The sequence below is a fragment of the Acanthochromis polyacanthus genome, chromosome 19, assembly GCF_021347895.1.
Source record: "Acanthochromis polyacanthus isolate Apoly-LR-REF ecotype Palm Island chromosome 19, KAUST_Apoly_ChrSc, whole genome shotgun sequence".
NCBI lineage: Eukaryota > Metazoa > Chordata > Actinopteri > Pomacentridae > Acanthochromis > Acanthochromis polyacanthus.
Genome location: NC_067131.1, coordinates 26805982 through 26833634, shown reverse-complemented (window position 1 = coordinate 26833634; position 27653 = coordinate 26805982). Strand labels below are relative to the sequence as shown.

The 27653-nt window shown below is 40.0% G+C and overlaps 1 protein-coding gene across 15 annotated transcripts in view; it reads right to left on the bottom strand.

Moving 5' to 3' along the window:
• The window catches only part of rbfox3a (RNA binding fox-1 homolog 3a), a 600072-nt gene that overhangs the window by 134161 nt on the left and 438258 nt on the right, over window positions 1-27653 (bottom strand). The window contains exon 1 of one of the 15 annotated variants that reach the window (XM_051939195.1): window positions 21911-22401. The exons of the other annotated variants lie outside the window; for them this stretch is intronic. Within the exon in view, the coding sequence (XP_051795155.1) occupies window positions 21911-22036 (126 nt within the window). The 5' untranslated portion in view covers window positions 22037-22401. Of the gene's footprint in view, window positions 1-21910; window positions 22402-27653 lie in introns of those variants that run through there. 15 annotated transcript variants of the gene reach the window in all.

Below are 27653 nucleotides of genomic sequence, written 5' to 3'. Positions count from 1 at the left end.
AAGCACTCTGCCCAATCAAATTAATTTTCTGCAAGACATGCCAAAGGTGATGCCTAAGAAAATGGATGTTGCATGAGGAGGAGATGGATGGATGGGGGTGTAGTAATGAAGATTGTGAAGTGGGGGCATGAGAAGAACTCATAGTTAAATGTGACATGGAGAGGGGAAGCAACCTGAGACAGAAGCAGAGCAAGATGGATAATTTATGAAAGGAGGAGGAAAAAGAAGAAAAGGCAAAAAAATGATGAAAGATATGAATTATTTTCTGCACTTTACTCCCTTTTGTCTCTCTCAACCAAACAACCTGACACCTAAGAAGAGTATGAAGTGATGGGCAGAGCTGCATCATGTTAAATTGTAAAGAGCGTGAACATACTGTACATAATATTGACAGAAACATGATAAAACTGTTCACACTTGTCAAACCTGTTAATAACCTTCAAGTTCATTTCAACATAAACTCTGGTCATCAATGTTGAAGTCATTTAAAAATGCTACAATTATCTCTATTTCCATCACCAGCCCCTAGTGGGATCTGAAAAACTCTTAGCAAAACTTAAAATCTTAGTTGTCACCAGAATTCTAAGTTAGAGAGAAAATAGCAGCCATAAAAATGAGTTAGTGACAGTGATGCTGTTAAGAAACTGAAACTCAAACAAAAACCAAGTGCTAAAAAATGTCACTTTCACATCCGTGTCACAACATGATCAACAGCCTCTCTACTGAAGTGCTGCACTGTGTAAAACTGCTAACAAAATGATTTACTCTGAAAAGTCACATGGCTACTACATGGTGGTCCTCCTACAAGACCATTCAAGAGGTCACTTTCAAACCACAAAACACTAATTTCACTTCAACAGCAGAACACCAGCCGTTCCTCTTCCTTTCTAGGAGGGATTTACCAGTGAACTCCATGGTTAAGCAAACAGGACAGGCTTCACCATTACAAACAATCCAAACTAACAGCGCGACTGGAGACACAATCTCATGTGGCCACTTGTAAAAAACTCTTGCTATTGTGAGATTAGATGATTATCTGGGTCACTACTCAAATCTATCCAGCTGAGGTTCCTCACAGGTCAGTCTCCTGTCAGCAATGAATGATCAGGAAGCTTTATCAACAGGCTGAAGAAGGTAGGGCACTTTTCTAAGCAAATTAAGACTGCTGAATGCGTTTTATTTCTGATTGTCCTCGATGTGTGTTGCTCATGCTGTAGATTGCTTGCATGGTTAAAAAGGCAAGACTGTCAAGTTTAACATGAGAGTGAACAAGTACCAACCCAAATTCACCAGAGAACCAACAGCGATCATCTGTTTAACTGCTTTTCTTTCAAAAACAAGGACATTTCTAAGTGGCCTCAAACCTTTGAATGGTAGTCTATATCCAGATGAAGAGATGAAAAATTGATGTGACTGTAAAGCAAGAAGCTTTGGGCAGTCCTGCCAGGCTACCTCCTCCACCTTTAGAGACCACCAACTGGACAATTTGGAGCAGTGGTAATTTAAAATCCTGTTTAGTGTCTGTATTTAGCTTGAGAATAGACACTAAATTATCATATTAGTCTACATTTGAGCTCAAATATTGCTGACCAGTTATGACATTAACATAGGGAATTTTGAAAATTAAAAATGTGTTTGTTGAAGTCAAGTGTTTTATACACTACCGTTCAAAAGTTTCGGGTCACTTAGAAATGTCCTTATTTTTGAAAGAAAAGCATTTAAAAAAAAAAAGAAAAACATGAAGAAAAAACTAAATAAATCATAAATACAGTCTAGACATTGTTAATGTGGTAAATGACTATTCTAGATAGAAACAGCTGATTTTTAATGGAATATCTCCATAGGGGTACAGAGGAACATTTCCAGCAACCATCACTCCTGTGTTCTAATGCTACATTGTGTTAGCTAATGGTGTTGAAAGGCTCATTGATGATTAGAAAACTCTTGTGCAATTGTGTTCCCGCATGAATAAAAGTGTGTGTTTTCATGGAAAACCTGAAATTTTCTGGATGATACCAAACTTTTCAACGGTAATGTGTGTGACAAGTTGCGTGTTGTTCAGCACCTTTAACCTCAAGTTTCTTCCAGACCAGGTTAGATTTTAGAACCAGATATTGATGGTTAACGGCTGTTGTCTTTCATGACACCTCGACCTCCTCTCTCTCGCCTGTAACTCTGTGGCTCCATTGGACCGTAATCTCTGACCCCTTCATAGTGGGGATGATATATATCTCAGGCACTGGTCAGGGCATCTATTATGAATGAGTCACACACACTGCTGCTAGCATTGGTAATGGATGGGCTGGACCCAGGACTGGACACACACACACACACACACACACACACACACACACACACACACACACACACACACACACACACACACACACACACACACACACACACACACACACACACACACACACACACACACACAGTTGTGGGCTACAGCATAGTTGACAGCTAGTGCACATTCAGCAGTGCCTGTCCGATTTGTTTCTCGCTAACGGAGGGAAAATGTGAGAGAGGTGAAAGAAGAGGAAAGATAAGGAGGAGGAAGTTTAGGAAAGGTGGGAAGTATGGAGTCAGTCTGTTTTTAAGAAGCTAATTTTAACCACAACCTTTGCATGTTTAGTTTTGTCCTCGTGTTTCAACACTGTGCTATTACCAATATCACAACAGCTAGGGCTGCTGATACATAGACACTATATTATTGGAAGTATGGGTATTTTTGCTACCATCTGAGTACTACAATTATGTGAAAATATTCTGCTTTATTACACAAGCACTTAATTGTTCGTTGTGTCTGCTTCTGTCTGACATAAGTTTATCCGAAACAATATGTATGACAGCGCTAATGCAAGTACAATAAAGTGAGTGAGTAAAGGCTCCCATCAGTCAGCCACCATTTAGACAGCTGGAAAAGGAGTCATAAATCCATTTTGTGACAATTATGACACAATGTGTGGATGTACACTCACACACACTCAAACAGTGCTATAATATCATATTCTGCAGGTTTAATTGATTGTTATGGTGAGAGAGAGGACAAGATAGTAAAGACTAATATGAAGAAGTTGATTCAATGGGAAGACATCCGGGGTAAGAAAAGGATGGCTCTGAAACAAGGTGTCGGTAAAATAGAAATAGGCAAGTAAAGTTGACATTAATGAGAAAAACTCTTGTGATTTATTTTGATTCCTTCTATGACTGTACCTCTCTCTCACTCACTCTGTCACCATCTCCTTCACTCATTCCTCCACTCAGACTCTGCAGTGTACAATCCCTCCCTACAATCTACTTCCTTTGGAGACAAAAGGCTTGATTCCATTCTTGAATGAGCTGTTAATTGGTCAGACAGTGACTCTTCACCCCGCCTTTACCACCACCCACCTCCAGCCCTGCCCCTGACCCTGGTCAAGATGTCACCTCTGGATTCAGTTCTGAAAAGAAGTGGGTGTGCTGGGGAGGCAGGTCATGGAAGGGGCCAGGCTAGCCATGAATAGAGATTAAATCAACATTAAGAGCACCCTGGGGGCCCCATTTTAGTGACGAACGCTTCCTTTGTGCAGAGGTGATGGTAGTGGGGGTGGGGTGCAGACTGAAGTTTGTCACAAGGACTCGTTTCTAATAGACTGAGGAAGCTGCGTTTTCTTAAATTTGCATGCGGAACTTTCTGAAACTGTTAGTGGACATTCAGAGCCACTTCATGCTCTGATTTGTCCAGGCATGATGGCTGACCTTTTACTCTCTGTTTGGTCTTTCTTTCTATGGCCATTTGGAGCACTCCTTCCAATTTGGCTGGTGTGGTTACACGTGGTCTGCGGTTGTGAGGCTTGTTGGATGTACTGCCAAATTCTCTGAAACGCCTTTGGAGACGGCTTATGGTAGAGAAAATGAACATTCAATGCACGAGCAACAGCTCTGGTTGACATTCCTGCTGTCAGCATGACAATTGCACGCTCCCTCAAATCTTGCAACATCTGTGGCATTGTGCTGTGTGATAAAACTGCACCTTTCAGAGTGTCCTTTTATTGTGGGCAGTCTAAGGCACACCTGTGCACTAATCATGGTGTCTAATCAGCATCTTGATATGGCACACCTGTGAGGTGGGATGGATTATCTCAGCAAAGGAGAAGTGCTCACTATCACAGATTTAGACAGATTTGTGAACAATATTTGAGAGAAATGGTGATATTGTGTATGTGGAAAAAAATGTAGATCTTTGAGTTCATCTCATAAAAAAATGGGAGCCAAAATAATAGTGTTGCGTTTATATGTTTGTTGTGTATATATATATACATATATGTACATATACATATATATAGATATATAGATATAAGAGAGAGAAATTAACTGGAGTAACCAAAATGAGTCATACACATCCATGGCAAGAGAATGAGATGAAATGATAGAACTGGAAAAGTATATCTCTACTGTAATTCACAAATAACATTCATCGGGCGTAACATCGAAAAGAAGCGTGAGCCAACGCACACTTCAGTGGAGAGACAACATGCTCCTCACAGCATTGGGAGCTGCCACAAGGTGGAGAACAGAGGGAGGAGGCTGACATTGTGAGAGAACTGACACAGTATGAACAACGACAAGTGGCATAAAAAGAGATTAAAAAGTAGACCGGAGGATGGAGAATGTGAGGAGATAAAGAGAGGTGAGAGGACCAGAGAGGGAATCACATCAGGTATTTTTTCATGAAGTAACAGAACACAAAATAGAGTATCAGAGAGCAACTGAGAAAAACTGCTATTTGAAATGTGGAACACCTGAAAATGCAGGTGTGTCTTTTTTCAAGGGGCTGGCAGTTGAGTGTAATCAATAACGAGAACAACCTCATCAGAAACTGACGGTAACAACCTGCACTTAGTCAAAAGGAGCCCTTACATCAGTCTTACAGCTCACACTCAGGAGTTTATATTATGCAGTCTTTGACCACAAATGTAAATCACAGCAAAGCATTTTGACAACTTTATCAGGCCCACTTTCAGGTACATGGACTGGGATTCCAGCTGGTACCAACCAAACATGCTCTACACAATTTGGTAATTTTATTGGCCTGACATATTGATGCATAATAGCAATCCCTCACTCCTTCAAACCATGGATATTGATCACAGTCCGCCTTCCATTAGGAAGGTGAGAGAACAAAAACCCATTTAATAGCTACTGGATCCATAAAATAAGGGCAGCAGTTATCCAGCATGAAATGAGGAGGTGGATCTTTTTCTACCTCCTCTTTCATTATCTTTTTGTAACTCTCTTTACCCTGCTACTCGCCGTGATGTTCTTCTTTTTTCTGTTAATAATCTTTTAATTCTTTACTTTAAGTCACTGACTGACGGGGTGTTCTTAGATTTTACTATGCTTTTCCACTGCAGTATAAATTATAGTGTCATGTCTTTATTTATTGTATTTCCTGGATTTAATATGGCTTTAATACACTCAGTAGCTAGTTTATAAGGTCCACCTACCTCAAACTATTGTAGTCAACAGACAACAATTCGGCCATAAACTGTGTCTTCATGAAGAGTTTAATGCCCAGTTTTTGTTCTGTTTTAGTGTCAGTATAACTTTATGCTCCTTTTGGACGATGTGGACTGTAGCGCTGTTGAACTGTATTACATTACACTGAAAGTTGTTCCTTTTCGTGAGCCAAGACAGCTCAATGCACTGCAACTTTAAGCAGATTAAGAAACTCACTGACAACGCATAACAAAATGCACTGCAAACACAGCAAAAACAAGCAGCTTCAGAAACTATAGAACAGTGGGAATCATTTATCACACAGTTGATGCTTCTATTATGTCCACTTCTATCAATCACATCTTTAAAACTGAAATGAACACTCAGAGCTCTCGGCTTCCATCAGTGTTGCAGGTCTTCAGTGTGTCATGAAGATTTTAAATGTATTTCATTTAACTTAATTTCTGTATTTTTCGAGTGCCTCTTCGTGCTGGACATTTGTTGAAAGTTTGTGTGGAAGGATTCTCAGTCATTCAGGTCATGGTAATCCTATTTTGTGATTTGCATGCGTCTGATAGACACACGGGATTATGTGCGTTGTTGTTTTGTCTTTGGAAATTAAGCTCTCAGCCACAGTTTTTGTTTTAATAGTTTTTATTTTTAATATTTTCAATGACAAAACTTTTGGGGCTAAAAATACCCACTCAATGTCCAGCAGTGGGTTTATAAAAGGCATATAACTCCATACAGCTAAACCGGCAGACTTATTTTCAAATAATAATCTAATGTCATTTGAACAACGAATGAAGAAGTATCAGCTCCAAATTTTTTTTGATGGTTATTTCTTAGTTTCTTACAAGTAAGGCACTATATTACAAAGAGCACAACCCAGACTACCCAGAGGTCTGTTATTGAAAAAAATTGCTGTTTCAACAATCAGGGAAGGGGTCTTTCAGCTCATCCTATAATGTAATGCATGACGTCATCTGCTAATACACACCGGAATAAGAATGTATGGGAGAAAGACTTGTCGGTGACTGTTGATGAGGAGATATGGGAGGATATTTGGAGTTATGCTAAAAAGATATCTATCTGTACTCAAACTAAGGCAATCCAATTTTGCAGACAATTCTTTGATTCCTCATTTTCTCCTTAGTCTCAAATGTGAAACCAAAATAGGCCCCTTAAAGGGGAACTTCGGTTTTTTTCAACCTGGGGTCTGTTTTCATATGTCATATGTTTTCATATGTCATTTCACAAGTTGCCCCATACTTTTCACTAGCTGAGCTGCTAAGCTGCCTGCCTGGCTAAATACTGGAGCTATGTCGAAAATGTATTTCTCCATCACTCACATGTATGAAATTACATATGGAAACAGACCCCAGGTTGGAAAAAAAAAACCCGAAGTTCCCCTTTAACCCACTGCCTGTGGTCATGTTACAAATGACAAAAATATTGGTCTGATATACTTTGTGAAAACATATCTGACAGAGTTGTAGACTTAGATCCGATGTCTCGGATTTTGTACTTTGCAAACAGGAATATAACTACTGCAGCTGGCAGAAGGTTTCATGACATTCTTACTTTTGCTGCTAGGACAGTTGAACTATTAGAATGGACCAGTGACAAGGCCCCTGGTCTTAAGACCTGGTTTTGGGTAGTGTAAGCTGTTTCCTTTGGAATATCTCACAAATACTGTACCTACGCTATCTTGGACCAGAACTTTCATCTATTGTCATGGAAGAAATTGTCTGCTTTATAAATAGTAATCACAATAATAATCATAATAATAATCATTTGTATGTAGGTGTGGTCTGTTTGGTGTGATATCTTATTTATGTACACTACCCATCAAAAGTTTAGACACACCTTCTCATTTAATGTTTTTAAAAAAAAATATTTTCTACATTGTAGATTCATCCAGAAGAAACTATAAAAGAAAACATATGGAATTATGTTGTAAACAAAAAAGTGTTAATCTTCAGTATTTATCTATAATGTAGAAAATAAGACAAAGAAAAGCACTGAATAAGAAGGTGTGTCCAAACTTTTGACTGGTAGTGTATGTGCGTGTATATGGGTATATGCATATGTATATATGTGTATATGTATGTATGTGGATGTATATGTATATACTGTACATACTGGTAAGCTCAGCTGTCTGTTTTCATCGGTTATGTGTATGTTTTTATTGCTGTTATTGTGTCAAAATCTGAAAACTTCATCAATATATCGTGAAAAATAAAATCACTTGATTGTTGAGAGGTCAAATTATGTCTGCTCCATGTCTTTTCTGTTAGTGGACCATCTTTTCTGTGTTGTGTTTTCAGTTTTCAGGAGTATTTGTATGAATGTGGCCCTGTAGGTAACAGTGTCGACTGCTCACTTCACTTCTGTTCTGCCTCCTGCTGCTGAATAACTACAGGAGTGCTGCAACTTAATTTGAAATGAAGTCATGAGAGGCAACATTTTCATTGCTCTAAAAGCATTATTGTTGAGTACTGCTCATTTAAACGACACAATGCAGGTAAACAAGGAAAAAACATTCCCTACACAAATTTGAAATTTTAAGAAGTACTTGATTTAAGTGTTTTTCTCAGTGTATGACTGTGTTGATAAGGCCCTGCTGCAGCCTGTTGAACAGATTGTCACATTAGAGGATCTGTGAGAACAAAAGATTAATGACATCTAATACTACTTGTTTTCTTTTTTAAAAAGTTATCTAACTCATTTTTATATTTTGTGCATTGCAGTGGAAGCTGTTGAGAAGCAGCATGTCAGTGCAGTAGCCATAGTTATAGCTTTTTTATGAAGTAGACGTAAAATGATATTTTTTCATATGCTTTTGTTTCAGGAGAGTATTATAGCCCCCCTACTTTTATTAAAACAACCTAAAAAGCAATGCTTTGAACAAATCATCCACTATCTTGTGTATTAAGGCCCCAACAGAAACAAGTCAGCCTCCTGCCGTTAAACACTAAATGCTTGCTTTACCGCTATCCCTTTATGAGGTTCTATCTATTTATCTATACAGGCCCTGTAGTGAAGAAATTAAACCTTTAGATCATCACGGATACTCTTTGCATCACCGCAATATAGGGACAACTCTGCGGGGTGGGGGGGAAAAAAAGGGAAGAGAAAATGAAATAGAAGGGAAGAGATCTATCTATCTGGAAGAGATTCAAAAAATACGAGGAAGAATCCTACACGAACGGGTAAGAAGCAACATTATTTGACTTTGCTGGCAGATTTATTCTCATTTTAAGTTAAATTAGTGGATTTAACATAATAAGGGTCTCTACTTTTTGCGGCACACACAAAGGCACACACACTGACACGTAGCAGCTCTCTCTGTGGCGCTCTGTGGTCTGATTTGATTGCCGTTTTAGGGATAGACCACCAGTGATGTGGTGGCCTAATATTATCAGATGAATTCAATTAATATAATCTCATTTCCTCTTAAGTGCTGCTCCTCTAATTAAGTATGGGGAGACGCAGGGCACGGACCACCCACTGGTTAGCAAAGCATGACAGAGTGTGTCTGTGAGTGCGAGTCTGTATGAGAGCAATGCAAACGTGCAAAAGCAGCCGATGCATCTTTGTGTGTGTGTTTGTATTAAGGCTGCAAGCATCTATGTATTGCTTGCTCACACACACACACACACACACACACACACACACACACACACACACACACACACACACACACACACACACACACACACACACACACACACACACATTAATAGGACTTGTACAGATGAAGCAATATCTGGAGGCTAGTGTAATTAGGGCCAATTCAATTGGACTCTGATACTTCATTATACACCTGCCAACAACACCAGCGATTGATAGCCATATTTTCCTTCTCCATTTCGTTTTCTCGCTCATTAATGGCGTGGAATTAATGAAAATGGCTCTGAGTGGCCTCGTTCACTGCTGGAGGACAGCATTTGCACTGCATGGTCCGCATGTGAACAGTGTGTGCGAGTGTGTGTTAGTGAACTTTTCACCCGAGGGGTCTTTATCACACTGCTTTTTTTTTTTTTTTACGATACAGAAGCCTTTACCACATAAAATGTGCACACCCTCACAGTGACACACACACGTGTTTAGTTACCACAATTTCACACATAAGCAGGTTGTTTGCACATTCACACACTTTAAAGTGTCTCATTGAGATACTCGATATGGAGGCAAGATAGCATGTATTTTCTCTTTCATTTATTTTTGCATTTACTCCCCCATCCTCTGCGACACATGCTGGGGTGATTAACTAGCCATTTTGGAATGAAAGATGCCACCTGTCCACAGGGCAATGCAGCAGCAAAGGCAAGACTAGGATTATATGTACACTCCATTGTCTAGTTTTATATTTAAAAATGATTTAAGTCCACATTCGGGTGCTCAGATTGATTTTGTTATGACCTTTATCTACCAAGAAACTCCTGTGTCTCTTTTCGTCACCCTCTCTTCAGTTGTCAAACAAAACTACAATGATTTTAGATTTTCCTGAATAATGTGGAGGCGATCCTCCTTCTTCATTATTCCATTTATTTTGTGTTAATGGTTCGTACTTACAGTCTGCACTTATACAGTGCTTTTTACCTTTGTGGTGCTCAAAGCGATTTAAATGTTTCTCATTCATCCATTCATACACCAACGGTGACAAAGCTTCCATGCAAGGTGCTTGCCTGTTTTCATTCTCAGTGCGTTGCCCAAGACAACTTTAAAATTGAGAGGGGCAGTGAAATAGAACGGCCAGTGGACAACCCACAGCTGCCCAGTCCCAGTCACAGCAGAACAGCCCCAGAGCATAATACTACCACTTCCATGCATGATGGTAGGTTTTGGAGTTAAAGGCCTCATCTTCTCTCCTCCAAACAGACTTCTGCTTATTGGGGCCACATGGTTTCTGGTTGACTCTTGACCGTCCTGACCAATTGTCTCTCAGAAGCAGGTGATAGTTAATGTTTTCTTTGTGATCGTGGCGTTGCACTTCATACTTGCAATTGCACAAATGATTTGGGGGTCTGTAGCTGCTTTGAAATGGCTCCAAGTTACTTTTCATCAATGGTTTACTTTTTCTGATCTTTGCTGAGCTCCTCAGACTTTCTCATTGTAGTGTTTCTAGCTGAATCTGTATCAGTCTGTATCAAATGGGCCCTATTTATATTGGCTCAGAGGAGTCAGCAGCTGTAGTCAAATATAATCACTCACTAGAAGTTTAAAGTCCATGCCACTATGAAAATTTGACTGACACAGCATCTTGAATCCCCAAAGCTGGTAATTAATTATATTTTTAGGCCAGCAGATTTTGCCAAAATGCCAATAAGAGTCACTGAAAACTCAAGCCTTCCTTGAGTATAATTAAACTTTTGAGCTCTTTGTGCATCATTGTGGTTGAAATTGTATGGGGTCTACTGTAAATAAAGCCTGTGAGGATGATCACAGCTGATGTCAGGAGGTGGGAATCAGGTCGGGGGCTTTCTGCAGGTGAGGTCAAATTTGCTCGATTATCCTTTAACACATCCTCTGGAGTAGGTCAGCCTAGTTTTTCCAATGTAAATACGTAAAATAAATGAAATCATTGAGTTTTTATTTGGCACAATGTATCTTTATTACCTCACAGTTCTGTGCCTCATGGGACAGCTAACATCATTTATGGTAAAAGCATGTTTTCCTTGGTTTTCCCTGTGCATCCGAAAACAACCATGCAACAATCTAAATTTTGATATCCACCCAAACTTATATGGACACAGAACTTGCTACTGTGAGGAACATAAAAGCTTGTGACACACGTTTGAAGGAGTTGGAGTGTTATCGTTGATGTGACTCAGTGTTATGAATGCTATATGTACAGCATGTGTGTATATTATACTCCTGTAGCACAGCATGTGGTTTCAGAGCACACCGTCTCTCGGGGAAGCATTCCCTTCGATCTAACAGCTTCTCAGACCCTCACCAGGGAATATTCGCTCTGTGCTTTTGGAATTCAGCCAGCTTCACAATCATTATTCGGCCCTCTGCCACGCAGAGAATTTCTGGAATATCTGTACTATCTGCTGCACTCATTGCTGTTAGCATGCTTGCAACTATCTCTTAATTTTCATATTTTTTTTTCTCCAGAACGTATTCATTTTCATCCATGCTAGTGGCTTGCCCACAAGGATGACAGAATCAGCAGGTCAGTCCACCACTTTGGTCGAGATTGAAATATCTCAACAACCACTCATGGTCACAAGAGTATAGAGCCTGTTGACTTTTCTGGTCCTCAGTCTTTTCCTTTAGCACCACCATGAGAGAGATATCTGTGGTGTGAGTGAAAAATCTTGGCAACTACTGAATGGATTGATAAGGCACTTGGCACTGATATTCGATGTCCCTCATAGGGCTGCAACAATTATTTGGCATAATTGATGACAATGATGCTGAAAATACTTCAGTATATTTAATTAACACACGTTTGTTTGACTTCAGTTCATCATAAATAATGTTTTGTCACAGAACAAGAGGTGGTTTGTACTCTGAGGAGAGCTTCAACGGGAGACCACAGCAGCTCAGCACAACGGACGTACACATGAAGAGAAAGACTATTGGGTATGAACGCCTTTTGCTTCTCTCTCTGCCCACATATTCTGTATTTCAATACAGCTAAATCCCCAAAAAGTTATTTTCATTTACATATTTTTATGTGTGTGTTGTAAAATCACAGATATATGAAAGAGATGGATACGCAGCTTCTGAAGACTGCATGTTGACCAACCTGCTGCACTGCACTGCCGGCATCCTGATTTTATGACCTCTAAGTTGTCTAACAAACTCCCTGTACACAGAAGTTAAAGACAGTAGCTGTGCTGTGAATTCTGCGATCATTTCATAAAATTCTAAGCAACAATTAGACATTAAGGAGATAAGGAGTTGCTTTAGCTGCTCTGTGCTACAAAATGTCCAGTGTAACCACGGCGTTTTTGTTTACTGCACAGACTGAACTTCTTCACTTTATGGGCTTTAATATAAAACTGGATTTCTTTTAAAGTGACAATAACTAAAAAAACAAAACAACTTTTATCCTTTTTATGTCAGTTTTACACTACAGTTTTGCATTTTTATATGTGAACCTTTATTTCCAACTTCAGCTGTGCTGCCTTGTACAACCACATAGAGCGTAGTTTTTATGAAATAATTGGTTGTTTGTTGCATCCATTAACTTTCACATCAACATCTTACACATCTTTAATGAAAAAACTCAAAATTTACTCTGATAAATTCTTTCCAATATTTGTTGATAATTTACTAAAATCAAACACGCAAGTAAAACATTTCTATTTTTTAAAAGCACAAAAAGCAAAAACAAGTAAACAGTAACTTCAGTGGGTGGTCTTTTAAATTCGCTTGAGCACTCAAATCAATAGGTGAGCTTCATGGGCTGCAAAGAGGAGGTCTGTGCAGGTTTCCAGAGTCAGGGATTCGATGTCCTTTTCATGAGGCCAAAGTGCTGAGTTGTACATTTGCTTCCCCAAAACCTGCCTGGCAACGACCAGTGGGCTTATCAGATGTCACACACATGATCACACAGACACACACGTCCTTGCTTCATCACACACATATACACACACACACACACACCGCACACACACCACAGTAGCAGCTAGTGATGAGGCGTGGTTAGCAATCATCTTAATTCCTAATTGTCACTGAATAATCTATGCAAATGAGGGTTAATGAGAACCTATTGGAGGCTTTTGGGGGCGTTATGTATCCTAAAAACAGCTCTGTCAATTAACATCAATATTTGTCTTCCTCTCATGATTCAATTTGCACCTTGTTCTCATGTTAATGGCTGCAATTATCGCTAATTAAGAGGAGAGGAGGAGAAAGAGCAGACACATGCTTGATTAGGCCGGCGCCTGTGTGTAAATATCTATCATGCATGTAAGTGTGTGGGAGCAGAGTGAGGTCTCTGACACCCTAATCACAAATAAACTATGACTGAAACAAACAAGTGATTAATATGTGACTGAAATTAATTAACATTTTAATCAAAATAGTAAACGAAAAGGTAACAGGTGCTAAAATGAAGAAGGATGTATGCGTGGATGTACTCGTATATAGCTTCTGGTTTCTCACGTAGACACACACACATGGACACGAGCGCAAACAAACACACACACACACACACACACACACACACACACACACACACACACACACACACACACACACACACACACACACACACACACACACACACACACACAAAGTCCGACATCCCCTTCTCTATCCTGTCAGCTGTCTGGGTCTGGGGGTGAACACTGGGGCAATTACCTACTATCTCACATCTCGCTCCGAAAAAACTCTCAGGACTCCAACAGAAGTGTGTAACCTTAAACAAATGACAGCAGAAATCTCCTCAGACACATCAAGTTTGTGACCTCTGACCCTGTGACCCTGGTCTCTACATACGCTGTCATATCGCCGCTGCACTAACAAGCTGGCTTGTCTGGATAACCTTTAACTGTACAGCCATCCGGCTGCTTAGAGACCTTTAGCTAACACAATATCTGAAACCTTGGGTGTGTTTAACTGTGACCCCCTCCTTCATCTCCCGCTCTGAGCCACACCTCACCCCTCTCCTTTGTTTCTCAATGTTCCCACTGCATTTTTCTCCTCCTCATTCGTTTTATTGTTCACAGACAATTTTTCTAGCCCTCTTCAAGCCAACATATACATTTCAATAATTCAACAGAAATAAAATGTCTGCAATTACAATGCAAGAATTCACTTAGTTGGTGTTTTAAATATTTTAAATGTCCACATCAAGAAAAGCAAAGATTACAATAGAGCGCATATTTCCACAAAAGGAGTGTGTTCAACATGTAATATCAAAAAATTGGAAGTGAACTATCCATCCATTATCTATACACCATTTAATCCTCATTAGGATTGCAGGCGAGCTGGAGTCTATCCCAGTTGACTATCAACAATTTAGAGTTATTAATTAACCTGAGCATGTTTTTGGAATGTTGGAGGAAGCGGGAGAACCCAGAGAAAACCCACACAGGCACAGGGAGAACATGCAGCATCCACGCAGAAAGATCACGGGAAGGCCGGGACGTGAACCGGGGATCTTCTAGCTGCAAGGCGACAGTGCTAACCATGGACCCACTGTGCAACCTACAGCAGTGAACTAGTCTCTGTTATATGGTGTCTGATCATGTTGGAAAGCAAAAACATTTACAGCCACACTCATAGTTGGAGTGAAAAGCTGACCAACATAGTGAGTCCAATAATGATAAAATATGGGATAACACCACACATTTTCTTAAAAGGCCTCCGAAATTAAATTTTTGGTGTTGTACTTACTTACTTGTGCACAAGGCAAATAAAAAAAAGATGGCTAGAGGAGAACTGGTCGATTGGGATGTAGGATGAATGAGTCTTTTCCTATATGCTCCTTTTGTCATTTCAACCACACATCTCAGGAAGAGATAAAGGGATCACCAGTACTTAGAACTACAAATTGTATATCAATAGCTTTTTATTTTTATTTTATTTTTATTCAATGATTTGCACAATAAAGCCTGAGTAAGACATTTTTAATTTGACAAGCATTTTCGGAGCCCCATACATTACGTCGCTGCAGAGATGCTGCCCAGCTCAGCATAAACTCACTCTGCACTGGCTGAAAGCTGAAAGCCATTAAAGGCTACAGAGGTCCTCTGTCATGGCGGCCTGTTGCACACTAAACCTCGCACAATGTTCTCTCTCACAGACACACCAAAAACCACCTCAACTATTCACAACAATCAAAATTCAAATGCAAAACAACAGAAAAAAAACACAAGCACAAAGCTACTCTTGTATCCATTTGGATTCACACATCAGTATCCTCATGTTTCTTAGCCACAGTAAACTATTAAACACTAACGAGCAGCAGTTTCTCATCTAACTAATCAGTAAGAGGCTCCACCTGGTGGAACAACCAGGTACTACAGCTAAACGACAACATTTTCTGACATGCACGCCCTTTGTCTTCGGCTTTATTGGTTAATATATTTTAATTTGTAAAATGATTAAAGTCAATTCATCGATTAATGAGTTGTCATTAATATCCGCAGTCAGGGGGAGTGGAGGATGCTTGTGGGGGTAGTATCTGTGTGTTACTGCTTAATTTGTGTTAATATCTGCAGAGAGCACAGTTTTTTATGTGGGTGCCAGGTGGGGGAACAGGGTGGGAGGACCGGTGGCAGCAGATGGAGTCAGATATGGAGAGTGTGGCGGACATGGAGGTCTGAGGCTGGGCGTTGTCATGGCGCTGTTTTTATCTCCTGTTGACGTCCTCATCAGACTCAAGCATCGTAAATAACAACTGAACGATGGAGGATTTATAAGACATAAATATTTCAGTAGTGGCCTATAATTTTACTGAGACTGTCACTGTAACTCTCAGCAAACAGAGAGAGAGCGAAAGAGAGAGAAACCTGTGATTTTTTTTTCATTTAATTATCTCAATGAGTGACCTTTTCTTTGGTTTTATTGTTGATTACTGGTACCTGTGAGCTGTGGTCGCGTGTTTTAATAACTATAAGACAAATAAATCAAAGGGAATAGAAGGTAAGAAGGAGCACAAGGAAACTTTCAGCAGTGTCTGACTTGCAGTGTATTACAATTCATTGCAGACTTGGCCCTGTAATCCTAACCGCCATATCATTAGTCGTCTGCTGTTTTGTAAGGAAGCGACTTCAAGGTCAAACGTATATTTCCTTATCCAGCAGTGTGGGAATAAAGACAGAAGAGAAAAAGGAGAAAGGGAGGAAAAGACAAAAGAGACAAGAAAATAAAGAACATGAAGCGAGCTAGAAAAGACAGCACAAGAGAAGGAGGGATGAAGAAGAAAAAACCAAGGCCTCTGCTCCATCCAATTACATTGTTCTTGTTTTATAAATTGGTACATGGGTGGAAAAAAGCTAATGAGAGGCAGAACACACTGTCTGATGGAGATGAGTGCGTGTATGCGAGTGTGTGCTTAAAACAGGTGAAAGAATGACATTAGCAATTCAGCTATAACTTTGAGAGATGTAAAACATGCTCGGTGTGAACTTGGCCTCAGAGCAGATGGGCTTATCAAGGCTTAGGAAAGACGTACTGGAGGGAGGGAGAGGATGGAAAACAGAGACAGACCGAAAGACGGCGAAACCCAGAGAAAGACAAAAAATCTCTTTTTTATCGGCATGATATATCTTCATATGCATCTTCACAGACAGTTGTAAACTTTTCGCTACTTGAGCATAACTGACTGGATTCTCTACAATATCTCCTGAGTGATCAAGGTTTCACACTGATAGAGCTTTTTAAACCGCTAACTTTCTTAAATGCAAAGAAAGCCAACGCTTACTTGAAACCAACCCTTTCTGCTTTTCCCTGGATTATGCTCACAGGCAGCATTTTTACCAGCTGACTAAAGTGTCATGTTCATGCAAAAAGCAGAAGATTATGACACTAGAGAGCACAGTTCCCATTCTGAACGTGTTTGTGATTTAGACACAAAAGCATTTTGGCAACAGTTGAGGTTAAAGACTTCCATTAAAAAAATAAAAAAAAAAGGAAGAAAATCTAGCAATGCTCATGCCAAAGCAGTTAGGAGCACAAATCAAACATTGAATATGTAACAAAGACATAAATATTAATTAACCCTCTAAACCACAAGCAGTTTCTGAGTTTTTTTTCTCTTCTCTTTTTCTCTTTTTCCACACTGTGAGCTCAATTTTCAGGGCAATATAAAGTCCTGCAGCTCAGTAGAACACAACACACGTCTAGAAGAAAAGACAACTCAAATTTGTCTTCTATGCAATATGTCACAGTTAAGTTCGAAATGAAAGAAAAAAGATGCATTTCTTTGAGTTAATTGTTTTACAAGAACTTTGAAAACCTGGAATGAACATACAACAACAACACAACATAGAAGTGTGTAACAAGTGTTACCAAAACTAGGAAATAAATGTGACTCTATATACTATAGATACTGTATTATTTACATTTTTAATTTCTTTCCATCCTTCTGTCTCTCTGCTCTGTGTAACGATTCAGCCCAGTTCAGCCAAAAAGGCCCAGAAATTCTGTTCCATTACTGTCGGTTGTTGCTCAGTTAGTAATGGTTCCACGTTTGCAACAAATAGCAATGGGGATTTATTTTCCAGAATTTGATCTGAGCAAACTTTTATTTGTTGTTTTTCTTTTTTTTGGACAAATTTAAGACATGCAAATAATGAATCTTTCTGTTTTTACTGTTTGCATCTCTCAAAATTGGTGTAATTTTGGTGACTATTAAAATAAAACATGCATTTCAAAGAAGCCAGTGACGCTGAACCCCAAAGATAACTAATAACTGCAAAATAACTGAGAATAAGCAATATTGTTTGACAACACATCCTAAAATACATACACACACACCCCTAACCCTATACATATATATATATATATATATATATATATGTATATATATATATGTATATACATACATGACAGAAAAGCATTTTTGTAATGAAGATAACAATAAATGAATCAGAAATCCAGTCTACACATAGTTAATGTAGTAAATGACTATTCTAACCAGAAACAGCTGGTTTTTAATGGAATATCTCCATAGGGGTACAGAGGAACATTTCCTGTGTTCTAATGCTACATTGTGTTAGCTAATGGTGTTAAAAGGCTCATTGATGATTAGAAAACCCTTGTGCAGTTATGTTAGTACATGAATAAAAGTGTGAGTTTTCATAGAAAACATAAATTGTCTGGATGACCCCAAACTTTTGAACAGCATTTATGTAATGCTCATCTCTGACTGTTTATTATTTTATTTAATTATTTCAAATATGACAGTGTTCTAGTTTGATGCCTGAGCACATAGGTAGGAGACTTGAGAGGCTCTGGTTTTGGGTGTCACGAGACAATGGTTTCTCCTACTTGTCAGTAATCTTTTACCAAAGTTAATCAAGAGTCTGTAAAGCAAGGGTATTTGGGTAAATTTGTAGACATCTTCTAAATTTAGTTTTTGAGGGATGCATATACATACATATACATTTTCTAAGGCACAGAGTGGTGATGATTGTACTGCAAAATTCAGATTTTTGACCATCTGGGATGAAAAAACTGCTGCTGATAATGATGCTGCTGTTTCAATCGCTCATGTTCTCCTTTTTTCTTATACATTTTTACTTAATGTATCTGAGACTTCTTTTTGATCATGTTCATATGCACCCTTTGCACTATTACTGTTACATTATGTTCTTGCTCTTCATACTTTACTGATAACAGATTCATACGTTTGATGCTCTGAATTTTGCCAGTTTTACATTTGACTACTTTGCCTGTGGCTCAGGTCTATGTAATTAAATGAATTCTTATTATATGTACTATATAATTTATGATGTCATTTTGTGAAATGGAATCTTAAACTGTACTCGGATTGAATAAACAAATGTGCATTAGATAGACGGTGTATGTGTTTAGAGCTGCTTGGGTGGCTGGGTTGGGTGAGGCTTATTACATCTCATGGCCACAGAGGCACACAGAGAGGGCCGGTGAAGAGGGAGACAGAAGCGGTAAAAACTTTATGGATTTTTTGACGGTCCACCAACCCACCGACTGGGACTTGTCCGGGTATGCCCGATGGCCAGTACACCATGCACACAGTTTATTAATAATGTCACAGCTGAAGAGAAATCCCACTCTTGATGTGATCTAAAATAATGATGCCACAGGCGCATAAATCACTTTTCTCATCACTAAAAAAACATTTTGCTCCTCACAGCTACACTTCTTTTCTGTTCTAGAAATCTCCAGTAGCTATGAGGAGCCGTTAAGCATTCTGAACATTCTCTCCACACGTCGCCCTCTTATGTGCTTGTTTTATTTCCTCTTAATCTGTAGCTGTTCATGGAGCTCAAAATGTTTAGCGAGTTATTAGGTTTCATAAAAGACATCTCGGGCCTCTTCCTAAGATACCAAGGGTTAATGTGAAATTGCGTAATAATTAAGAGACAACAAACATGAGCAAGAAATTATCAGCACTGAAATAATATTGTGTAAATTGTATCATTTGTGCGTCGAAACAAAGCAATGCCAAAAACCGTACACGGTGTTTTCTCTTGTATTCTATCAAACAAATTCTATCCACATGAGGCGCAGAAGTACAGCGCGCTGCTACACAAAAAAACATCTACAAAAGAGAGAAACATCAGAAAACACAGACTAAAGACAAGGGCTTTATGTCTTCACATTCCTCAGCGTCTCCCAACCAATATACAGGAAGTGTTTAACTACTAGGTGAGTCTTGGTAAAGATTCCTCCCTCCTCCCTACAAACCCCGTCCTCCTCCGGGAGAACAGAGGACCTTGCACAAGCAGATTTAGTACATGGTATTGACTTAAGAGGACTGTTTTTTCCGCGGCAACGCTTTCGAAAAAGGAGAGAGAGAGGGAGAATGAGAGACAACGGGAGGATGGAAGGAGAGAGAATGGAAATCCAATACACAAGGATGGAAAAGATGAATGTATTGGGTGGGGGTATGCTTAGCTGTGATCCATGTCGTCCATTCAAATGGATGGATAAGAGGGGAGAGGGAGATGAATGGTGAGATCCTACTGAGGATTTAAACCCAGAGTCAGAGTCAAAAACAATACACACGCCACTTAGTTTGAAGCGCTGCTAAATACCGGTAGAACAGCAACATAGTCCAAGAGGATTGTTTGAAAATGTTGAGTCCTGTTCATTTCTTCAAAAACAGGAAAAACTACATGTATAAAATGTGCACGGTGTGATTCTCGCTGTGGAAGTGTTTGGTTCTGGAGAGTAAAAAAGCTTTGCATAACAGGAGCTGTGTTCTCTGCTACACTCTCTCAGGATTTTAAGACTTTTACTGTAAACCTGGCTGACAATGAAACAAAGAGCTGAATTGCCCCGAGGATGCGGAGAAACACGCCGAAAAATAATTTTAAAATCTTCAGAATAAGAAGACGGAAACATGTGAATGAAATCCTGCTGGTGCAGCAGAAGTCCAGCGATACTACCGGGCTTGGGAAAAAAATTCATAGCGCAAAGAGCAGCTTTCAGCACAGAAAGGTGAGTCTGAGAGTCCATCCCTGCGCTGCTGGACCGAGCAGCTTTTATTCTATAGATAAAAAATCAATCTAAACCAAATGGGAGACAAAAGCAAAATTGTACAAGTTTGCCTTATGTGATGGGCTCTTCCCATGTGTGTCATAAGCAATGAAAACAAATAAATGAACACACACGCTCACAAACACACACACACACACACACACACACACACACACACACACACACACACACACACACATAGAAGTAGCTACTAACAGACTGCTTCCCTGAGGAGCCGTGGTGTTTGTGTCGTTGCATGAAACAGAGTGTGTGTTTGTGAATCCCAGCTGGTGCATAGTCTCTGTATGAGTGTGTGTGTGTGTGTGTGTGAGGCGGCAGCAGCAGGCGGGTGGTCTGGGCCGCCCTGTAAAGGTGATGTGTGGTGGCTATTTGGAGTCTGGACATGGCAGGTTAGCTCACTGCAGCCTGCTCATATTTTATATGGCAGCTCTCTCCAGTCTTATCATATTTTATACGGCTGCAATAACAAACTGTCTAGAGAAAAAGGGACCGCCTGCCACTGCACATGGTGCCAGTAGTAAAACCAGGCACAAACACACACACACACACTCTCTCTTTCTCACACACACACACACACGCAGAGGCATGGATTGTGCTGGCGCGTAACATGCCAACTGACCGATGTGCATGTCCATGAAGTCCTTTTTATGCAAAACAAACTGAGTAATAATAAGTGAAGAACGGAAACGACAGCATGCAGCCACTCCAAGAAGTGAGACAGCACTCATTTGGTTCTATTGTCTAATTCAGTTCTGAGCCGACATCTGTCCCTGTCCCGCTGCCCACACCACACACACACACACACACACACTCCATCTCTGTCTCTCACACACACACACACTGCGCGTACGTCCATGCGTTCATCAGCTCAACACACTAACAGCATGCGTGTGCACCACAAAGAGGAGTAAAGTTCCCACAGCAACTTCACCAAGAGAGGTGTGACAGTGATGCAGTCCCCGCTCTCAGAACATTTCAAAACTGCTATTTGTACAGTTTCATTAAAAAAATTAAAGATCAACACCACTCAGTGAAAAAGAGGATATCTTTGAGAAGAAAGCTGGTTGTGGAACCCAGAAAAGCTGATAAAAAAAGGAATAAAAGTAGCAAAACAACACAAAAGTAAATTAGAAGAAGAAGATACACATGGAAGAGGAGAAAAAGGAGAATGATTTGTATGATCTACAAAGCTGTAAACTCAGAGGGGGTGTGGGTGCTGGTCCAAGTGTGGTGGGTGCCGTCTTACCTGGGGCAGGTAGAGGAAAGCAGGGGGGCACTGCAGAGAGTGGGGTAACATCCCGGAACCGGACAGCAGCACACAGCCGGAGTTTGCCATAGAGCACAGCATGTGGAGACGGGACCCCTTATTCATAGAGGCTCAGCTGGAGCTCTGTGTCGCAACGCTCCGCTCTCACTCTCCTCACCTCTCACCCTCTGCCTGCCTGTCTGTCTGTCTGTCTGTCCCCTCCCTTACTTCTGTCAGCGCGGCCGCGATGAGCAGTCAGATAGTTACTACTTCAGTCGACGCAGACGAGGGATGCCCACCTCACACACACAAACACACACACGCATGGACACACTCATACATGCACTACACACACCGCTGCGGCTGCCAACACACTGAGCAGCTGAAGCATCAGACGGACGGTGTGTGTGTGAGAGAAAGAGAGAGGGTGTGTGGAGGAATCTAATGTGGGTAGACAGGCAACGTGATGCTTCTGCTTCTGTTCTTCTCTCCTCTGTTTACTTTGTAAAAGAGGTGGAGAAGCCAAGTCACGCGAATGGGTGAGGAGGGACGGGAGGGAGGGGAGGGAGAGACGAGGGATGCCGGAGATGGAGTGTAGAAGAGGAGGAGGAGGAGGAGGAGGAGGAGGAGGCAGGACGGGAGCAGTCTGGGAGGCGCTTGGAGGAATGAGAGGGAGGGATTGGAGGGGGAAAAGAGGGCTAGGAGGCCCGCAGGGGGGAGGGATTGGATGAGGGAGGAGTGGCTGGGAGGGAGGAGGTGGAGGGGAGTCTCTGGAGTATTCTAACATCAAATCGGCAAGGATGAGAGAGACAGAAACACGGAGGAGTGTGCGTCCGTTCCTGTGTGTGTGAGCGCCGACACGCATCCCGGTGTGAGGCGGCTGATCTGTGCCGTTAGCCGTCCAGAGGTTCAGGAAACACTGTCACTAACCGCCAACTCACAACGCGCACGCTGCTCTGCTGCTGTTTGCCGTGCACAAAACTCTGATAAATCACACACACACACACACACACACACACACAGATTTTTATGCAAAAAAAAAAAAAGGAGAGCAAAGAAAGGAAAAAAATCTCTTCCTGTAAATCAATTTTGCTGCTATCCCACCCCCAGCTTTATTCAATCAGAAGAAAAAAAAAAGATCCTTTTTTGCTTTCGCCCCACATATGTGTAATACTCTAGTGGTTTGGATTAAAAAAAAAGAAGCATAATTGCAAGGTGGAAAAAACCTAAAATAATTGCATTTTATTTTGAAAACAATTAAACAATTACCGCTTGCGTTTAACGCCTCTGCTAGAATCACAGAGCTGGTTCAATGGCTTAATTTCATTTATAGCTGAACTTTGGGGAGGATATTTTCTTTAAGCGCTGCTTTTCCCTGGAAAGAACAGAGCTAATGGTTGAATAATGAGATACGGTAAAATATACCCCTCACCCCCACTCCCACATCCCTTTATTTTCTCCCTCTATGGGGGCTTGGAGGGGGGGAGAGGAAGGCAAGCAGCAGTTTATTTCTATTTTGGCGTTATATTTGTTGTTTGATGTGCAACAACACTGACTAAATGAGTTTAATGCGGAGCCGGTGGGGGGAAGTGGGTTTTATATGCCTCCTCCGCTGAGAGGATGGCAGAGAGAAGGAAACAGAGATGGAGAGAAAAAAGAGGAGGAATATGTGTGGAGGATTAACAGTCTTTGTTCAGTCCTCCACGCCATCTTGTACTTTTTTTTATCCTCACCCCTTCTCTTGCTCCGTTTCTCTCTCTCTCACACACACACACACACACACACACACCTGCTTTATTTAATCATTTGCAGTAATGAGACGTTTTAATCATCTTAGATTTTGAGTCTGAAAAGACATGTTCAGAATGTTTTTCATTTCAAACTGTATTGTTCTTACTTTACCACATTAATGCGGTAATTACTGGGTTCATGACCTCCAGTTTGTCATGTTATAACCAAGCCTGTTCCACAAAAATGACCTTCCTATACCACGGACTTGCATTAATGTTTGAAAGAAATGCATTTTCTCCCTGACAGACGACGGTACAGCAGAAACACTTTCAGTTTGAAAGAGCCGCAGCATCCACAGAAGGAGGCTGGACGGGAGCAAGCAGCAGGAAAACAGGGTTCAGGTCCCACAGGAAAGAGTTTAGTTTGAATAAAGCAAACAAACACAAACACGCAGGTTTGTGATGTGTGACAAATGTAATGTTGGACAAAATATGTCTCCCTTAAAACATGATTTAGAATGCAGTTTAGCTGCACAGGAACAAGAACTCTTTCATGCCTGGCCTTTCTTTTCTCTCTTTTTGACATCAGTCTACATTGTGTCAGAAAATGAAAGAGATTCAAAACATTTTGGACATAGTATTAAAGGTTTAGTGAGTAAAAAAACCTAAACCATAGAAGCCAATAGATTTTGATTCTAAGTCACAGAACGTGCTATTGCCGCTACAAAATATTTACTGGATTTCAACTGACTAAACTCACGGAAATCCCTCAGATTTTTGGAAAGTTAAAGGACTGCCACAGCCTCGCGTGGAATTTAGAAACGATTCTGCTTTGGTTTTTAAAAATAAATTTCATAAAACTCAAACAGCAGTTTTCATTTAAAGATTTTACAGATAAATGCAAAATAAAACTGACAAGGGTGAAGAGTTGTAAAACAGATTGTGTAACAGTAGCAATGCTTGCATTTATCCAGAAGTGTGGCCAAAGAAACGCACGTAGGCTTGATGACTGGAAATCTAATCCAGCTGGAATGTTTCATTTGCCAGTGTTTTGAATTTCCTGCGTGTGTGCTCATGTGTATATCACCTATATCGGTTTTATATTGAAATTACTGTAAAACATTGAGAGTACATTTAAAAAAATAAAAAAGCATCTCTATATAAGTAAGTAATAGCAAATAGTAATTTAAAAAGCACAAAGTATTTCAAGTAGGGAAGAGAGGAAGAGAAATTGGCTTTCCAATCCACTATTTCCAAAATAATATCAGACTCAACTATGAAAAAAAAGTAGAAGAAGTATCGTTCAAAACAAAAATACTGCTATTCTGGCAAATACAATATGCGGTATGTATCTTTATTATAGTGTAAAGCATTGGTTAAAGATAGGAAATCTGTTCATACATCTGTTTCTACATTCCACATCAAACTACTTTCCTGTCTTTATACTGAATCTTTCCATTGGCAGTAACTGTGTACTGAAATATTATCCAGATAGATGGAATGTTTGGATGATCCTGCTCCAGACTGTGATGTATAAAAGCAAACCTCTGATATATCCCATTACAGAAACCAGACACTTTACAGGATTCTTTTTTTCTACACATCAAATCTGCTCAAAGCAAATTTGACTTTTGTGCAAACTAACCAAACTTGAACGTAACCAGAAAAGTGACTCTGTGATTTCAGTGTATTTTTATGTATCTACTGCAGCTTCAATCCCATCTTTACTTTCTGTCCTCTCATTTGCTCAGTAAATGGTCGCCAACAACTTGCAACATCGGTGCACTTTATGGCCAGTAACGCAAATGACACCTACTGTTACTGTCTTTTATCATCTGTCATTGATCTTTCTCACCACAGTCCTGTCTCTCACAGAGGTTAGGCAGTTAAAATATTTTCTGGGTATTTCTTCTTTATTTATTCAGTCTTTCTTGAAGTGTTACTCGGGGCTGATGAAAACTTAAGAGGCCAGTGACATTGAGGCTTCAAAGCCACACTTCAGCATCAAAGCCAGTTTGAACATATTGAAATATTTATTGTTTTTATTCTCACAGCAGATGGATCTGCTTGCCATTGATACCATGGGAAGCAAAAGGTGTATATGTGTGTGTCTGTAAACTTGTATGCATCCCTATGAGGACCAGTTTGAGTTTTAGGCCACTGAAAAGAGGAAAGTTTGGATCTACTAGGCTCTTTGAGGTTTAAGATCTGGTTTTAGGTTAGGGATAGTTTTGGGTACGGCACTCAGTTGTGATGGTTAAGTTTCGGGTGTCAATGAAGGTCCTCAAAAAGACAAACGTGACACAAACTGTCGCTGAGGAAAAACAAACCATGAATACGCAGAACTGCCAAGTTAAGTGACAATGAGTTAAGACAAAATGAGAGAGAACACGCCGCTTGTAGCTGAACACACAGGAGCCCATATGCAAAACACGGGCAGGTTGACTCGGCAGGAAAAGTGACTTTGAAAGCCGATGGCCAGTCCCTGCTGGCGAAGTGAGGCGGTGTTTAGAAAGAGAAGGATTGTTGAGAGGAATATAAGCGGCCTAAGACTTGACAGAGTGACGAAATTAGGCATTCTCCTCCCTCCATCCCCTAAGGTGCTTGTCCTCTGCAAGGTAGAACCAGACTCACAAAGTCAAGAAAGAAATGTCTCTTTCCTCAAAGGCATGCACACATACATACATAAAAACACACACACACACACACACACTTATTTTGCATTCATAAGCAATTTATAAGTCTTATTTTGAACAGACATTTTTAAGTGTATGTTAATGCAATTGTCAATTATACAAATTACACCACGATCCCCTGTGTGAAGCTTCTGTTACAGGTGATATATGACAGTCAGTATAATCTAACATTGTTTTTTTTTTTTTTACATTTAAAGAATATGTCACTCTAAATCTCCATCTCTATCAACAGCAAAAGGCCACAAAATTTGTCTGAAAGTTAGCAGAAAGCTGGGAAGTCGACGTTTATCGAAGAATTATTTGTCAATCTGCTATTTCACAAGATAAAAAATAAATTGGCATGATTTTTGAACATTTTTACAGACAGTTTTTTAAAAATCGGTCTATGAATATATATTTATAGAATATATATATAATATAGATTTGCTAATCTATTTAATCACATGACTCTATACTACATTATCAGTCTTTCATTAACTATTTCTATACAGTTAGAAATGCTTTATATGAGCTGTAGTTTTCATCTAAACATATGCATTACATATACTGTACATTCTAAAAATATACCTAGAACTCATGACTTTTATTTTGATTTCAATATGAGGTATACTGAGGTAACAACACACTGAAGTTTTTATAAATCCATTTCATGTCCTGACTCTGCTCTAAACACTTTTGCTTTCCATTTAGATACTTACTTTGTTTGCCACATGACCATTTAAGCAGTCATCCGGAATATCCCTGGGCATGATGGTTAGGTTCTGACCTCTGTTTGTTCACCATGTTATTACTTCTTTCATTCAGCAGCAACGACATGCTCACATTATTTATGCCAGGAACCAGTCGATCATGCTGAAACTGACCAATGACCAGAAAATAAAAATAAAATAAAAAAATCAGACTTTCCTGCAGAAATATAGAGGAGGAAACGCAGAGGATGTAGAGCAGTAATGAAGAGATGATGACAAAGAGTTGGGTCAACAGATGGAGAAGACGAGATGTAAGCTGTTTGTCCATTTTACCATCGTGGTCAATGTGAGATCTCTGAACAAAAAGATGGACAAGCTGAAGCTCCAAGTGAGGAATCAATAGACCTTCTGTGAATGTGGTGTTATTTTTCCATGGATTTGCACCATAGTTACCATCAGTGGCTGTCAGACGGTTTGGCCAGACAATAATGTTGCAGAACAGGTGAGGAGAGCCCTAAGTAAAGTCCACCTGGCAGAGCCTGTTGGTATCAACAGCATCATTCATCAGCCCAATAGTGCCCAAAGCATGTTCCAACCCCAGCTGTTTGTCAAACTCCAGCAACTTATG